The 15,145-nt window shown below is 54.3% G+C and overlaps 9 protein-coding genes across 9 annotated transcripts; 6 read left to right on the top strand and 3 right to left on the bottom strand.

The window, feature by feature from the left end:
• Nucleotides 1-45: 45 nt before the first annotated feature.
• On the top strand, nt 46-2,987 carry BAUCODRAFT_71901 (uncharacterized protein; the record flags this gene model as incomplete). The annotated part of the gene is made up of 2 exons (XM_007678818.1): nt 46-407; nt 518-2,987. 2 exons carry the CDS (start codon nt 46-48, stop codon nt 2,985-2,987), a joined length of 2,832 nt encoding a protein of 943 aa, XP_007677008.1.
• Nucleotides 2,988-2,997: 10 nt separating this feature from the next.
• Nucleotides 2,998-4,404, bottom strand: BAUCODRAFT_499654 (uncharacterized protein). The gene has a single exon (XM_007678937.1). The coding sequence runs from the start codon at nt 4,041-4,043 to the stop codon at nt 3,009-3,011; it is 1,035 nt and encodes a 344-aa protein (XP_007677127.1). The 5' UTR covers nt 4,044-4,404; the 3' UTR covers nt 2,998-3,008.
• Nucleotides 4,405-5,606: 1,202 nt separating this feature from the next.
• On the top strand, nt 5,607-5,997 carry BAUCODRAFT_499663 (uncharacterized protein). The gene has a single exon (XM_007678936.1). The coding sequence runs from the start codon at nt 5,712-5,714 to the stop codon at nt 5,913-5,915; it is 204 nt and encodes a 67-aa protein (XP_007677126.1). The 5' UTR covers nt 5,607-5,711; the 3' UTR covers nt 5,916-5,997.
• Nucleotides 5,998-6,319: 322 nt separating this feature from the next.
• On the bottom strand, nt 6,320-7,964 carry BAUCODRAFT_34490 (uncharacterized protein). Its single transcript, XM_007678601.1, has 2 exons — nt 7,254-7,964; nt 6,320-7,199 (listed from the first exon to the last, which is right to left on the bottom strand). The coding sequence occupies exons 1-2, from the start codon at nt 7,528-7,530 to the stop codon at nt 6,529-6,531; spliced, it is 948 nt and encodes a 315-aa protein (XP_007676791.1). The 5' UTR covers nt 7,531-7,964; the 3' UTR covers nt 6,320-6,528.
• Nucleotides 7,965-8,438: 474 nt separating this feature from the next.
• Nucleotides 8,439-9,490, top strand: BAUCODRAFT_71037 (glycoside hydrolase family 128 protein; the record flags this gene model as incomplete). Its single annotated transcript, XM_007678751.1, has 3 exons — nt 8,439-9,062; nt 9,126-9,211; nt 9,265-9,490. The coding sequence occupies 3 exons, from the start codon at nt 8,439-8,441 to the stop codon at nt 9,488-9,490; spliced, it is 936 nt and encodes a 311-aa protein (XP_007676941.1).
• Nucleotides 9,491-9,924: 434 nt separating this feature from the next.
• BAUCODRAFT_34489 (uncharacterized protein) lies at nt 9,925-10,234 on the top strand (the record flags this gene model as incomplete). The annotated part of the gene is made up of 1 exon (XM_007678600.1): nt 9,925-10,234. A coding segment is annotated over one exon (166 nt), but the record flags the coding sequence as incomplete, so codon positions are not given.
• A 330-nt stretch (nt 10,235-10,564) lies between these two features.
• On the top strand, nt 10,565-11,226 carry BAUCODRAFT_148601 (uncharacterized protein; the record flags this gene model as incomplete). Its single annotated transcript, XM_007678935.1, has 2 exons — nt 10,565-11,056; nt 11,125-11,226. 2 exons carry the CDS (start codon nt 10,565-10,567, stop codon nt 11,224-11,226), a joined length of 594 nt encoding a protein of 197 aa, XP_007677125.1.
• Nucleotides 11,227-11,267: 41 nt separating this feature from the next.
• BAUCODRAFT_499642 (uncharacterized protein) lies at nt 11,268-12,742 on the top strand. Its single transcript, XM_007678934.1, has one exon. It carries the CDS (start codon nt 11,437-11,439, stop codon nt 12,256-12,258), a length of 822 nt encoding a protein of 273 aa, XP_007677124.1. The 5' UTR covers nt 11,268-11,436; the 3' UTR covers nt 12,259-12,742.
• Nucleotides 12,743-13,226: 484 nt separating this feature from the next.
• Nucleotides 13,227-15,027, bottom strand: BAUCODRAFT_109246 (uncharacterized protein; the record flags this gene model as incomplete). Its single annotated transcript, XM_007678933.1, has 2 exons — nt 13,561-15,027; nt 13,227-13,492 (listed from the first exon to the last, which is right to left on the bottom strand). The coding sequence occupies exons 1-2, from the start codon at nt 14,885-14,887 to the stop codon at nt 13,227-13,229; spliced, it is 1,593 nt and encodes a 530-aa protein (XP_007677123.1). The 5' UTR covers nt 14,888-15,027.
• Nucleotides 15,028-15,145: the final 118 nt, after the last annotated feature.

Below are 15,145 nucleotides of genomic sequence, written 5' to 3'. Positions count from 1 at the left end.
CAGTTCCTGCCGTGTCTTCATTCTTAGCCAATCACCAGCGTCAAGATGTCTGGTCGCAAGGACTTTTTGTCGCAGCCGGCGCCGGAGAATTATGTCGCAGGTCTCGGGCGTGGTGCGACGGGCTTTACCACCCGATCAGATCTGGGTCCGGCGCGGGAAGGACCAAGTGAGGAACAGATCAAGGAGGCGCTTGCGAAGCGTGCTGCAGCATTAGGCACTGCGGCGCCAACAGCATATGGCGTTGGTAAGAAGAGAGGGGATGACGAAGCGGACGAGGACCAGTTTCAGGATGCCGAGAACGAAGAGGGGCTGTTTGCCATGGGCAATTACGACCGCGAAGACGACGAGGCAGACCGCATCTATCAGGCCGTGGACGAGCGCATGGACAAGCGAAGGAAAGCGCGAAGGTACGTTCTACTCTCGCTCTACTCATCTTGTTCCCCCCTCGTGAGAGTCATGGTTCATGTCCATCGCAGTATCGTGTGGAACAGTATGCCGACTTGAATTTCATCAACAGGGAAGCACGTGAGCGTGCGCAACGCGAAGACTACGAAGCCAAGAATCCAAAGATCCAACAACAGTTTGCCGACCTAAAGCGAGCGCTTGGCACAGTATCGGACGAAGACTGGGCGAGCATTCCAGAAGTCGGAGACTTGACAGGCAAGAACCGACGCAACAAGCAGAACGAGCGGCAGCGCTTCTACGCCGTGCCTGACAGCGTGCTAGCTGGTGCTAGAGACAGCACGCAACTCGGCACCGAAGTGCAGGAAGACGGCATGATGACCGACGCACCAGACGGCACGGCGAATGATCAAACCGACGGCACGGTGACTAACTTCGCCGATATTGGCGCGGCGCGCAGCAAGGTCATGCAGGTCCGCCTGGACGCTGCAGCACAAGCCCAAAGCAACGGTACGGATTCCGTGGCTGGCACGAGCACGAGCATCGATCCGAAAGGCTACCTTACCAGTCTGACCAAGACTGAGTTGAAGGCGGGCGAGGTTCAGCTTGGTGATATCAAGCGTGCTAGGGTGCTGTTGGAGTCGGTCATCAAGCGCAATCCACGGCACGGCCCAGGCTGGATCGCTGCGGCGCGATTGGAGGAGTATGCCGGCAAGGTGCAGGCAGCTCAGAATGTCATTCGAAGAGGTACCGAGATGTGTCCGAAAAGCGAAGACGTCTGGTTGGAAGCGATCCGTCTCTCGCAAACGCACGGCAACAATCACAACGCCAAGATTCTCGCTGCCAAAGCTATCGAAAACAATGACAGGTCGGTCAAGTTGTGGATTGAGGCTATGCATTTGGAGCAGCAGTCGGTAGCGAAGAAGCGTGTACTGCGTAAAGCTCTCGACCATAACCCTAACTCTGTGGCCATATGGAAAGAAGCTGTTAATCTCGAAGAAGATCCGAACGACGCCAAGCTACTACTTGCGAAGGCTACGGAGATCATCCCGCTGTCTGTTGAGCTCTGGCTCGCACTTGCCAGACTGGAGACCCCAGAGCAAGCGCAGGTCGTGCTGAACAAAGCTCGCAAAGCTGTGCCTGCGAGTTTCGAGATTTGGATTGCTGCAGCTCGCCTACAGGAGCAGACGGGCCAGACTCAGATGGTATTTAGAGTGATGGAGCGCGGTATTAAAGCCTTGGCACGAGAGTCAGCTATGTTGAAACGGGAAGAGTGGATTACGCAAGCTGAGATCTGCGAGCAAGAGGGCGCGCCGCTGACGTGTCAGGCCATCATTAAGGAGACTCTAGGTTGGAGTCTGGACGAAGACGATGACCGCAAGCAGATATGGCTCGACGACGCAAAGGCCAGCATTAACCGTGGTCGATACGAGACAGCAAGAGCGATTTACGCGTACGCTATCCGCGTGTTCTACAACCGCAAGAGCGTGTGGCTTGCTGCAGCGGACCTTGAGAGACAGCACGGCACGAAGCAAGCTTTGTGGGAAGTTCTCGAGAAGGCTGTCGAGTCTTGCCCGACAAGCGAGGTGCTGTGGATGCAGCTGGCACGCGAGAAATGGCAGGCAGGCGATATCGACGAAGCACGGCGGGTGCTGGGAACTGCATTCCAAGCCAACCCCGGCAACGAAGACATTTGGCTTGCAGCAGTTAAACTCGAGGCCGACAATGGCGAGACGGAGAAAGCAAGGGAGCTGCTCAAGGAGGCTCGGGAGCAAGCAGGAACTGATCGTGTATGGGTCAAGAGTGTAGCTTTCGAGCGCCAGCTCAAGAAAGACTCGGATGATGCGCTAGCGCTTGTCAACGAAGGCTTGCAGATCTACCCTAAAGCGGCCAAGCTGTGGATGATGAAGGGCCAGATCTACGAGGCGAGGAATATGCTCCCGCAAGCGCGCGAAGCATACAACACCGGTACCCGAGCTTGTTCACAAAGCGTGCCGCTCTGGCTTCTCCTTAGTAGGCTCGAAGAGCGTATGGGTGTGCTGGTCAAGGCTCGCTCAACGCTGGAGAGGGCGAGGTTGGCAGTGAAGAAGAACCCGGAACTTTGGACCGAGAGTGTGCGCCTCGAGTACCGCGCGAAAAACATGGCCGCTGCGAATCAGAAGATGGCGCAAGCGTTGCAAGAGTGTCCAACTTCTGGCCTTGTCTGGAGCGAGAGGATTTGGCATCTCGAGCAGCGCACGCAACGAAAGCCTCGCATCCTCGAAGCTATCCAGAAGGCGGAGAATGATCCTATCCTCTTCGTCACGGCAGCTCGCATCTTCTGGGGTGAGAGAAAGCTGGACAAGGCGGACTCTTGGTTTCAGAAAGCGGCTATTCTGGACCCGGACTACGGTGATACTTGGGCATGGTGGTATAAGTTCCTTGTACAGCATGGCACGGACGAGAGGAGAGAAGAGGTGGTGGCGCGGTGCGTGCAGACGGAGCCCAAGCACGGAGAAATGTGGGCGGCAGTTAGAAAGCATCCGGACAATGCGGGAAAGAGTGTTGAGGAGGTGCTGAAGATCGTTGCTGCGAGGTTGGAGTGAGGTGCTATGATCTCTCTGCTATCAAGCACTTGCAGCTACTGCGGCCACGGAACCCAGCACATTCGTCGCCGTCTGGCTCAGCTCCTGCTGCTTCGCTTTCAACGCCGCAAAGTTCCGCTCCATAGCCGCCTTCGTAAACTCCGCGCCAGTCACCATTGGGTACTTCTTCAAGGGTCCCTGGATATTGCAGTCGATGCACGGTTGATTGAAGAACGCAATGCTGTAACGCGGCCCGGAGTAATCGCCCTGGTCTGTGGGCGCTTTGACACGATGGAATGTTGACTTGAACCTGTCATCACTCCAAGACATGAGGAGATCGCCTATGTTGCAGACGATGTCACCTTCCTGGAACTCAACCTTGCTCCAACTATCACCGTAGCCGAATGAAGTCACAACCTCACGTCCGGGACAAATCTCAAGTCCTGATTCACCAGGTCGTTGGAACAGGAGTGTAAGGAGGTCCCAATCAGCGTGTGCTCCTGCTCTGTAGTACGTCTCAGGCAGCGGACCTGCAGACTCGTCAATCCCGAAATAATGCAGCAATCGAAGCACGGACTGGCAATCCGGTCGTGTCACGTCATGCGCCTTGATGAAGTAGTCGTCAGGAAAGCCAAGACCGCGGGCAAAACACAACATCAACTTCTCGCTAACAGCCTGCGCTTTCTGCATGAACTGCTGGGCGCTGGCCTTGAAGCCGGGCAAAGCATCCTCGGCGATCCACTTGTCGGCCATGTTATCGCCGAACTGGAGCTGGTAGCTTTCCTTTTGATCCGCGAAGCCAGTGCTCGGCCGTACCTGTGAACGCTTCTCCCAGCCGACATTCTTGTGCGTGAAGGGTACCGTAACCTTGGTGGAGTCGGGCAGATCGAAGAAACTCTCTGAGGTGGCGAAGATGGCATTGATGTCGGACACACTGATTTCAGTATCGGTCAGTGAGAAGAAGCCGTCTGTTTCGGCTGCGCGCACGAGCTGAGATGTGATCTCGTCCGTACGGGCTTCGAAGTCTTTCAACGAAATGCGCGGAATCGCGCGATTGGTGTACTTCGTCGGGCCCATCGCTAGGTTTCCATTTAATCACCTACTACGGGCTCATTGATCGTTTGGAGCATGTTATATGTGCGTGTGTCCTTGCGGTCTCTTCGGTGTCGGCCGATATGCGATTACTGATTGATTGGCCAGCGCCTCGCCCGGCGTTGGCCGAAAGACATGCCTGGCCAGCATGAGGACGATGCTACAATGCCGCTGATGTTAACATCGATCATTTCCTCACTTTTTCCGATAACTGACACCACTATAGTCCGTGTCCAAGCCTTCCTGCGATGCGCAGAGGCGTGTCCCAGGTATGATTCTGAGCATGTGTATCTGAAGTTTGCTGAGACGACAACATTCAAGATCCGGCTGCTCAGCAGCGCATTGGATCGCCAAATACAGGACTTAGCACCATACAGCTTCCATCCGGTCAAGGCTTGCATGCTTACATGAGTGTGCCGTCACTCGACACTGGGTTCGATGCTCGCGGCGGCATCGTCTTCCACTACTTGACAGATGTGTAGCCGTGCATGCATAAGCACTGCTGTACCAAATTTCCTATCTAAGTCTTCGATACGGCCAATTGCGTACGCGCGATGCGTCTGATGTTTTCTCGATCCCCATGCTTTCAACCTATCCAAATGTGGGTTTCACGATCCCAGCAGCTCAATGATTGTGAACTGAAGGAGTCAGCTGTCAAACTGTTCCTTAGGAAGCACCGTCGGTAATGCTACGAACGGCCGAGCCGCTTAAAGCAACGTGATGGCCGTACGGACTGGATGTGAGCAAAGCCGATGGTCAAGTTTCATTATCAGCAACTCCAATGGCACCTCACATATCCCCAGCTCGTCCCACGTAGCAGAGAAGCTTACTGCATAACCACTCTTTTGGGAAGGGAAACACAGAAGCCAGCCGGTAATAGTGTCGGCTGCTAACCTCAAGTGTGCCGGTGAACGCTTTGTATAGACGTTGAAAAACCATGAGAGAAAAAGGACCACGGTAATGCTCATGGTTGCAGATCTTCGAGCAGACCGATTGGGAGCGTATCACAGTCCGAGACACCCACATGATTGAATCAAGCTAAGCGCGCGTTACAACCAAGGGTAACCATTGTGATGCAACGCGGCTACTGCACATAGAGTAAGCTTACAACCTGGAAATTTGGCGACTTCGAGCGTAAGTAGTGGATTACTGCAGCACATCTAGTGTTCCAAAACCATACAGCATCGAGCGTCAAGTGGAAGTTCGGAGAGCCGGACCATAGACATCATCCCAACAATACAGCAATCGGAAGCCTGACTCTTGCACGGCCGAATCGTTCTACAGCGACTGTGATACTGGACTAGCAGGACAAGGACCATGGCTACTGCGCCGTCATCAACGTTCGGAGCCGTCATGAACCGCGAGGCAGCTGTAGGCCAAGTTCTGCTGAAACGACGGACTGGAAGCTCTCCACAAGACGGAAACACTATGTCGAGCGACATGGTCCGCTTGTCCTGCCCTGGTGCTTGGCTCTCGGCGTAAAATATTATGCGCAGGTGAGTGGGTGATGGTACCGGCGACGCTGCAGGTGACCGTCTGGAGCGCACGCTGAACTTCAGTTAGCTGCATCGATCCTTACGCTGGGCTACGCCGGATGCACAAAGAAAGTACAGCGATCAGGTCGGTCTGGAGCAGTGGGATGCTGTAGCAGAAATGTTGTTCCCGGCTGGCTTCGACCTCATGGCTGCAGTTCAGCCAGGAATGACCGGTGCGCGCTACTTTGAGGAAGTCATTCTGGCAGATGAACGAGTGGTTTTGCTCAGCAACGCCACGTCGCATCTAAAGGCCATAGACGCTGGCAGCGTGACGGGCGAGAGGGTGGCGTTTATCGTGGAGAGTGCGGCGATTGTAGTATAGGGTGCTGGCGGAAGGTGTGGGAGGAGACACAGTGACGAGACGAGGGTGCACCATGGATCTCGGTGCGGATCATCCTGGTATGATAGGCTCAGGCACTAGTAGCACCGTAATCATTGATGCAGAAGATTGGGAAGATCTCGTTTTCAGCGGAAGCTGCCGGTAGATGGCATCACATTCACTGTTGTATATTAGCGCCATGCTTGGTACCCAAGAAAAAAGCGTTAGCGTTCGGTGTTCCAAAGAGGCACGCTTCATCAAATTGTACTTCTCACACGTGTTGACTATGCTCTCGGGCACCGCTGTTGAGGAGAGGATAGCGCTTTCCTTGCGCCGCCCTACCCTGGGGCGATGGATCGTCCACATATCCTTGCCAGTCTTCTTCCTACCGAGCCACTCAATGTCTCTGGTCGAGTTACTGCGCGTTGGAATAACAAGGTGGACTTCTGGCCTGGCATGCACCATCCCGAAAGCCTTGTGCTGGACTTCGCAGAAGTAGAGGATGGAATCGCCAGCGTGAAGCTGGTTGACGAATGCGTATTACGCTGACTTGGTACCAACGCCGGCGCTAAATCCACATACAAGGCGATACGCACGACGGCGTCCCTCAAGCCGCTCAAAACGCGTGTATCTCCTTCTTCACCAGCCCATACTCTCCACCCAACAAGCCCTTCTTCCCGGCAATAGCCTCCTGCATCGCCGGCGGACCACAGATGAACACTTTCGTCCCCTTCTCATCACCCCAAACGCCCTCCTTCTTTGCTTTCGCAATCACCTCCTTCAAAACAGCACTGTCCACATATCCCTTCTTATACTTCGCCTCATCGCCCAGACTCGGCGCATCGGGCTTGCCTTCCGGCCCAGACACACAGTACGTCACTTGCAATCGCTCCGGATACTGCTTCTCCAGCGCGTCAAGCTCTTTCTTGAGCACGATATCGCGTGTGCTGTTCACGCCCCAGACGAGCTGTACCCGCGTCTTGTCGTTTGCATTGCTGAGGATGCCTTTTGTGAGGCTGTAGATCGGTGTGATGCCTGCGCCGCCAGCGATAAGGACAATGTCGCGTGGTGACATTGGGACTGCCCAGTTGTATGCAGGAATCGGTCCGCGGACGGTAAGCTTGCTGCCTGGAGATAAGGAGTGAAGGTAGGATGACGCTCTACCGTTGGGATACTGCTTAACGAGCAATTGCAAGACGCCTCGCTCGTCGGGGTCGGAGATTGGGGTATACGGCCTGAAGACTGGGAGCCATCCTGAAGTCGGTTGGTGGGCGGTAAGTATAGCAGCTACAGTCCTGATCAGCTTGTGAAGTAACTGCAAACTGCGCACTTAAAACACACCTCCGAATGGTACGCCGCTGATCTCGCTATCGCCGCCGGGAAGGGAGAAGGTTATTCGTTTGGTGTCGTGGTTTACTTGCTCAACCGTGGTGACAGTGATTTCCTTGGGAAACAGCATTGATGTTGGCATCGACAATGCCTTCTTTGGCGCATTCTGGGCTGAGTCAAGTAGCATTGGGCGCCTCGAGGCGTAGTATGTTGCTCCCGCAGCTGCCAGTCCGGTAGCACCGGTGAAGTAAGGGAGAGCACGCGATGACCTCGAAAAAAGAGACGCCATTGCGGTGCAGCAGAGAAAGGCGAAAGGTTGAGGTACGAAAACACAGCGATAACCTTGTCGGTAAACGTCTTGAAGCAGAGGATCTGAACGAAGCGAATGGTAAGGAGCTGGACAGTTAGTGTACCTTGTTATATACTCCACCCCCGGACTCAGCTATGTCGACGGAGTCGGAGTCTCAAGTCAGCGACTGCTCCTCGCGGTACCGACGAACGACCTGGCTGCCTGCCTGTTGCTTCAACAAGGCGTCGGCGAACGTACGTCCATTATCCGAGAAGCTGCGGAAGACGGTGGTGTTGGACACATCCAACCTATCAACTGGCGCCGGAGACCGGATGGAATCCAACCCGTACGTGCGAGAGTGACTAAGCCGTCGTCTCATCTTATGGCGTGGAGTCGGAAGGATGGTATAGACTCTCCTGGCGACTGCTTCTCGCTTATAAGACAGACTCGAACTCCGAGAAGCATTGTCAGTTACGTGCCCTTCCGGCGGAGGTCTTCTGCTCGTCTGTCGCCACGGAAAGACGTACCACGTTGAGAGCCTTGGAACTTGTCAAAGACAGTGTTGCTAATTTGGGACTCGGTGGGCCTGCACGACCGTTCCGATTCGCTGAGGGCGAGTGTCTTCCATCCACTCCACTGATTGTATTGGAAGTTTCACACGCGTCTTTGGAAGCGTAGCATCCACCGTTATGCCGCAGACATCGGTGTCAATACTCGTCATCTCGACAGCGTGAGTATTCTCTCATTCTGTTCGTCTCGTCTTTCGCCTTCTTAGTAGTCTGTATTGATTTCGCCCAAGCTCACCACAACCTTTGTTCATGTTGTTCAACCACTAATCTTAGTATTGCCAACACGTATCGGTCCTGCATCGAATACAGCGCAAAAGTTGGTCTGCAACTCGTACTCAAATGGCTTCCATACGGCCCGCACGGCGAACATTCGCCATACTCGCCATTCTTTTAGCGTTCTGTTCAGCCCAGAACCTCACCTCGAGCAAGCGCGGCCTGTGCTACGTCGCAAGCTCACACTCCAGCTCAGACGACTCGATATGGACGTCATCAGGCTCAGACCTGACATGGTACTACAATTACCAAGCCAGCCCCACGAGTTCCATCTCCGGCAGCAGTCTCCAATTCGTCCCAATGCAGTGGGGAGCTCCAACAAGTGACACCGACATGACCTTCTTCAATACCGTCCAAGGTCTAATCAATGGAGGACAAAAGATCCCATACGTGCTTGGCTTCAATGAGCCAGATGGCTGTGTTAGCGGTGGTTCATGCATTAGCGCTCAACTCGCGGCGCAGACGTGGATACGCGAGGTCGAGCCGCTGAAGAAGCAATACGGCGTCAGGCTGGGCGCGCCAGCAGTCACAGGCTCCCCGATGGGCTTCGTATGGTTGCAAAGCTTCTTCACTGCATGCGCTGGAAACTGCACGCCCGACTTCATCCCTGTTCATTTTTACGGGTCGTTTGAAGGCCTTGCAAGCCATATCGGTCAGGTTAATGCGACGTATCCGAATATGACCATGTGGGTACGTAGCTGCACAGCGTTATCTTGCCTGGTGTCAGATTCTCGCTAACACCGATAATTTCAGGTCACGGAGTATGCGTACGCAAACGTGACGCTACAGGAGAGCCAGAGCTTCTATAATCAGTCCGAAGCCTTTCTGGACCGTTTGAGGTGCGTCTGTTCGTCAAGATCGTCTCATGCGTGTTCACTGATGAGCAAGCTAGCTATGTTACGCACTACTCCTACTTCGGCGCCTTCCGGTCCGATGTGTCGAATGTCGGGCCAGATGCAGCAATGCTAACGCAGAAAGGTCAGCTAACGGACATTGGTGCGTGGTATCTTGGTCAGAGAGCTACCGGAAACGTACCGAAGGGCGGCAGTGCTCGCTCCGTTCGCTTTGCGGGTTGGGCCGTGGTCGTGGCCGCGGTGTGTCTATGGGCTGCCAATTAAGCACATATCGTGACAGAACGGCGTTCTCTTACCGGAGCATGGATGGTGAATGCGGGGATGCTACAAACTCACTCTGGATTGCGCAACGTCAAAAGCTGCCTTGACCTTGTCATATGCGCGCCTCCGCCTGCAAGATGCCTAGGTCGCAGCACTCCAGACACGTTTGTCTCTGAGACTTGGAGAGGCCAGCGAAGACCTACAAGCGACGTGGCACGACCTGCACAACCTCTTAGCGAGGCAGGCATGCGTGATCGGATGATCGGTGAGTGCCCATGCGGAAATTATTATCGCCTCGGATAGTAGACTGAGGAGCTCAGGCCACGCCATCCTTTACCTTCAAAAAGTACATGGCCGCCTGTTTCCCGTTAGGATCCGAATATGGTGAATACCTCGGCCGGCGTCGGAGAGGATTACGGAGTTTGCATCGCTTAATGCATGCAGGGAGAGTCGCACCCTGCCAAACTTATAAAGAACAGAGACCGGAAAGGCAGCGTTCCCGCCGCACTGCTCGGTCTGCTCCGTGACCGCGCGGTGACACTCATAGGTTGCGGGGGCCTCACGACTGAGTGCCTTCGCGATCCTGAATTTTCAAATACATGATTCCTCGACACAAGTCGGATACGGTGGTAGTCCGAAGACACGAGACACTCAACCAGCGTCTCCCACATTGAAGCAACGGTCTCGGAGACATGACATCGGTGGGTGGAAGCCAAAGTTAGGCTGAATATCTCATGGAGTGCGAGCTAGGGATACTTATATACTTCCTAAACATGCCCACACGAACGGTGCTCAAACTTGGGCACGTGACTTCAGTGCTGGTGCGTCTGTGGCGCCATCGATAGCATGGCGCCACCTCAGCTGATGCCGGGATAGCATGCGGTTCAGCCTTCTTTCGGAAGTGGGGGCCATTTATCATGCTTGCGAAAGGTAAATGGCGCCGTAAGAAGCACAGCATCGCAGCGGGTACAGCTCGTTCGCTCTCTACCCGGCCGACGTGCGGGTTTGTCCCACTGCAGCGAGCCATTGGGCGTCGGCATCGGCGGAATACGCAGATGAATAGTTCTGATTGGCCACATGGCGGATATTGCGGGGACAGTAGCTGACTTTATCAACATTGCCACAGGCTTATACAAGAATCTGCAAAGTCGTAGGAATGCGCATGCGACATTGCAGAATTACTTGCGAAATTTTACGCAGTATCAGCTTCATATAGGCCCGCCAACAGATGATCTCATAAGTAATCGCGCTCATCGTCACGGTCAGCTCGTTGACCAAGCAATCTGGGTGTTACATCTCGACGAGAGTCTACGCCAATGGTTGTTTGATTCCGGTTTCGGACCCTCTAAACGAAAGGCTGGAGTGTATATCATACGTCGACGCCAAGCCTCCTCTCGTGCCCAGTACTCGGCTGAGTTTCGACCAGAGCATTCTGGACCTCCGAAATTCCCAAGGTTTGGAGTGACAGAGAAGGCGACCACATTCGACTCGCTCTTTCAGAAAGTCAAAGATGCCTTCGAACGGCTTGAGACTATGATGTCCGATGACTTCTACCGTAGCTCTAGCCAGGTAAGTGCCCTTGTGAGCCCCGTGGGTTGCAGGCGAGCCTAGTGTGTTGACGCTGTTGGCGTAGCCAGTCGATCCAGCACCGGGCCTTCGCCCAAGACAAGGACAACGACACAGAGGTGGTCCTAGGCCTCAAGCTCGAAGCACTCCTCGTCGTGGTGGCCCAAACTTGAGGGGTGGCTACAACTCGGACGAAGAGGTATCTGTTCATCCTGACATGGCACATTCATATGCTCCCGTGCCTGCCAATGGATATACCGGACGACAACGGCTGATGCAAGAACAAGGCAAGTCCCCTTCATAAGGAGCGATTGTCCCGCGTGAGCTCACGTAAACCAGCGCTTCAGAACCTGTCATCAAGGCTTGAACATGGAATCGCCGACATGATGCTCAGTACTGGCAACGTGGAAGCATATCGCAGACGTCGTCACGTCAGGGCTGAAGCCGAAAGCTTAAAGCGTCAGGTGTTGGAGCAGGAGAGCCTTGCAGAAGAATTCCGGTCAGCTGAACACTTAGACAAAGAAAAGAAAGAGGACCGACGTAAGCTAAACACTCTAATCCAACAACGGGAACGTCGAGTATCCGGGCCATTGCATGACGATCATATTGATGTCGAAAGCCAATCAAGCGAAGATTCAGACGAGCTGGATAATGAGAGACAAAGACTTGCAGCTGAGCGACGACGAATGGAAGCTGAGCGACGACGGCTTGCGGCTGAAAGGTTAGCTCTGGAAAATGAACGAAGAAGACTTCAGCAAGCGCAGCGTCCTCCTCTCAACCCACATGAGACTTTTGGTATGCATGAGGATCCGCTGCCCCACGGCCGGCCAATACCAGGAATCTATAACGCCCCAATACCGCCGCCAATGGAGCATTCCAGGTTGTTCGAGCCACGAATTGATATCCTACCTCCACCGCCACCGCCACCACCTGTGGCGAACAAGCGTCGGCACGCGACGGCCCCCCCAAATGATACCCGAACAAGTATACTCGAGCGGTCAGCAACACAATCTGGTCCTAAGCGTACACAATCGACGAACACACCCCACTACTACGTACGTGTGGCCGACGAGGTCACTCAAACCGTGCATCCCCTGGTTGTACCGCTTAGGCACTCCGATCCCACGAGCACAACAAGAAGACGTGAGAGTGGCTATGTTCGGCGCCGAACGAGTCGGAGAGTGAGATCCTGGCGCTTGGTCTGAGAAGTAACGACACTTTGAGCCTTTGCACCTTTTAGTCAATTGTGAATGCTCAAGCCATGGAAGTATCGCCAACGTGCCGATGGTGTGTTGTGTGCCTACGCTGCGCCAGTTGCACCGTTCACGTGCCACACTCCCTTTGCACAGTGCTCAAGGTTCGACACTCCAGACTTCCCGTCGAGCAGGACCAAAGCTACACGACTGTCCTTGCCACAACGTTGTCCGCAGAGCACCCCCAAACTGCATGCGATGCCATTACAACACCCAGCCACACCATCACTAGCAGCATAACATCGGACCCTCCAGTCATTGAAGCAGTCTCTGCAACTGACGCTGGGCTTTGCGAGCTTATCATTGGTGAGACAGTTCCGCCGCCGCCTCCTCATACTCGGAGATCTGTTAACCCAAGTTCAGGCGATTCGCTCGCACTCTTAAGTAGCCCAACGAGCTCCGGGATCACCGAATGTACCCGCAACCGCATCGAAGTCAAAGTCACCATTGACGGCAAGGTAACAGCTACAATCGACGTGATAAACCACCAAGCGCACGTTCTCGAGACCTAGAACATTGCAGGAAAGAAGTCTTTAGTACCTCTAGCTGCAAGTGGTCTTGCTGCATCGGTCTCGATGGCTCTACACGAGCTTCTGACCATGACGGCGGTCACTCTTGGAAAGCAACGTGTATATGGCCGTTGCATCCAAGGCATTACTGATGAGAACGGGAAACCTCTCCAACACGGATCAGCTATGAACATCTCGGAGCTTCTCAGTCAGTCCACGGGCTGAACAAGCACGATTGACCTCTGTCAGACTGTCGTGGGGTCGCGCAGTCACCCGCGTCGGCTGCAGAGACTACACGGCGAAGCGAGAGCGGATGATGCACTGAAGCACGGCTCCGGCAGTGTCGCAAAGTCAATCCGATCAGAATGTAGCAAGTGACCTCATGCGCTATGCATATTGCACTGTATGTGGCTACAAGAAGCACCACAACGCCATGCTAAACAAGAGCCAGCCAACGCTCATGTGACTCACGAGTGCACCAGCACCCTTCGCTGTCGTCGTTCCATTTGCGGACCCGTTGACGGCCGCCGTACTCGAGAATGGCAGGCCTTGATAGCCAAAGGTCAGGTTCTCCGCTATGCTCCTGTTGTAACACTGCCCATTCGCTATATCCAAGCCCATCAGATCGTTCGGGTTAAGGAAGAACATGTACTGGGACTGATTGAGCCCTTTGAAACCTACAGATTCCGGGAATAGGAGGGTTAGCTGTGGTTCAGATGCTGCAACGGGGCTATATAAATCGCACCTTCCGTCGTATATGGGAACTTATCGCCGCTGTCCGTAGCACTCGTATTGCGCAAGAAGATACACTGCACCTGGCCAGGAAAATCCGTGACCATCTGCGGATAATCCTTCATAACATCGCTATTCGACGTATCCGCCACAAGAATAAATTTCCGTTGCGGGAACGTCTCGAAAATCTTGTTCAGGAGAAACTTGCGGATACTCAGCGTAGCGCTGACGTCGCTGAAATTGAGTGGACGGGTGTCGAAGCTTCCGCCCGGGTAGTTGGAGTAGATGAACTGCATGTAGTTCCTCGTCACTTGTTCCGGCGTGGTGGTCAGATAGTGGAAGTGCATGTTTGGGAGGCTTCGGGACCAGTTAGCGTAGATGTCTGGCATGTTCTCCCATGGCGTGAATGGGCGTGCGAAGGAGTTCAGAAGGCCCTGTTCTGGTTCGTAGATTTTGGTGATGCGGAGGATATCGTCGATGTCAGATATTACGGTGAGGCCTTGGGATGGTACAAGGAAGGCTGTGCTGTTGCCGAGAGTGGTGTTGGTAATATAAGTGTTGAGGCGTTGAATTTGTTGGGTGCTGTTACCAGCCATCAGACCGTTCTGGGCGATAGGCACGAAGACATCGAAGTCCCCTTCTGGTGTGGTAGGGTATGGAAGGGTGATGTCTTGTGTGCCGCCAGTTGCTGTGGTCGCGCCACCACCGCCTGCCTCTCCGCTACTCCCTTGGCTTGAAGCCGGCTCGAGGTGAATGGTTGACACGTTGACATCGCCTTGCTGGACGACGAAGATCTCGGATGTAAGATTGCGGGTTTGCGCTTGCTGGTCTGGCGGCAGATCCTGTACGCTTGTTCCGTAGATGAAGAGTTTGTTCGCTAGGCTGTCGAGAGTGCTGTTGGACGTGTTGGGCTGCTTGTATATATTACCATGAAACCGAACATTCCATCCCTGCGCTGTCCAGTTCGCATATGGATCGATATTCAAAGCCTGGGTCGGTAGAGCCGCCAGCTGCGAATCGTCGACGCCAAGCGAGCTCTTAACGCTGTCACCAGTTGGGAGCCCCTGAAACCATGCGGGTATGCCAGAAGCGACAAAAGATGGTATGCTCGAGCCGAGCCCACTCAAAACAGAGCCAATGTCTCCCTCTACGCTGCTTAGGAGGTCGCGCCTATGCTTCCGTGTCCGGCTGGGCGATAACTCGACCGGAGAAGGTGTGATTAGTGGATGTTCCGGGCCAGTCACGTCAATGGCAACTCTTAAGTTTGGAGTGGATGTTGCCGCGACCAGCGTTAGCAGCGCAGCTGGTAAGAGAAGACTGCTAACACCCAACGAGAGCATGGTGGCAGAGCAGCAAAGGGAAGGAGGTGGCACAGGCGAAGAGATGCAATGCTACTAGAGCTGTAGTGACAGTGAGCTTACTCTTGTTACCCGTCAAAGAAGCACCGTTAAGGAAACAACAGAGACGTGACAGCTCGACCAATCGAGACTGTCGCATGACAACGCACGCGACCACTTGCCTGCTCAAAACTTGGCTTTAGCTTCACGGACGCACATTGGGCACTGACGTGCGCCCAGCCTGTCAGTGCGCCCTTCACC

Source organism: Baudoinia panamericana, assembly GCF_000338955.1.
Source record: "Baudoinia panamericana UAMH 10762 unplaced genomic scaffold BAUCOscaffold_7, whole genome shotgun sequence".
Lineage (NCBI taxonomy): Eukaryota > Fungi > Ascomycota > Dothideomycetes > Mycosphaerellales > Teratosphaeriaceae > Baudoinia > Baudoinia panamericana.
Note: the sequence above shows the minus strand (reverse complement) of the source record. Positions and strands in the feature narration are given on the sequence as shown.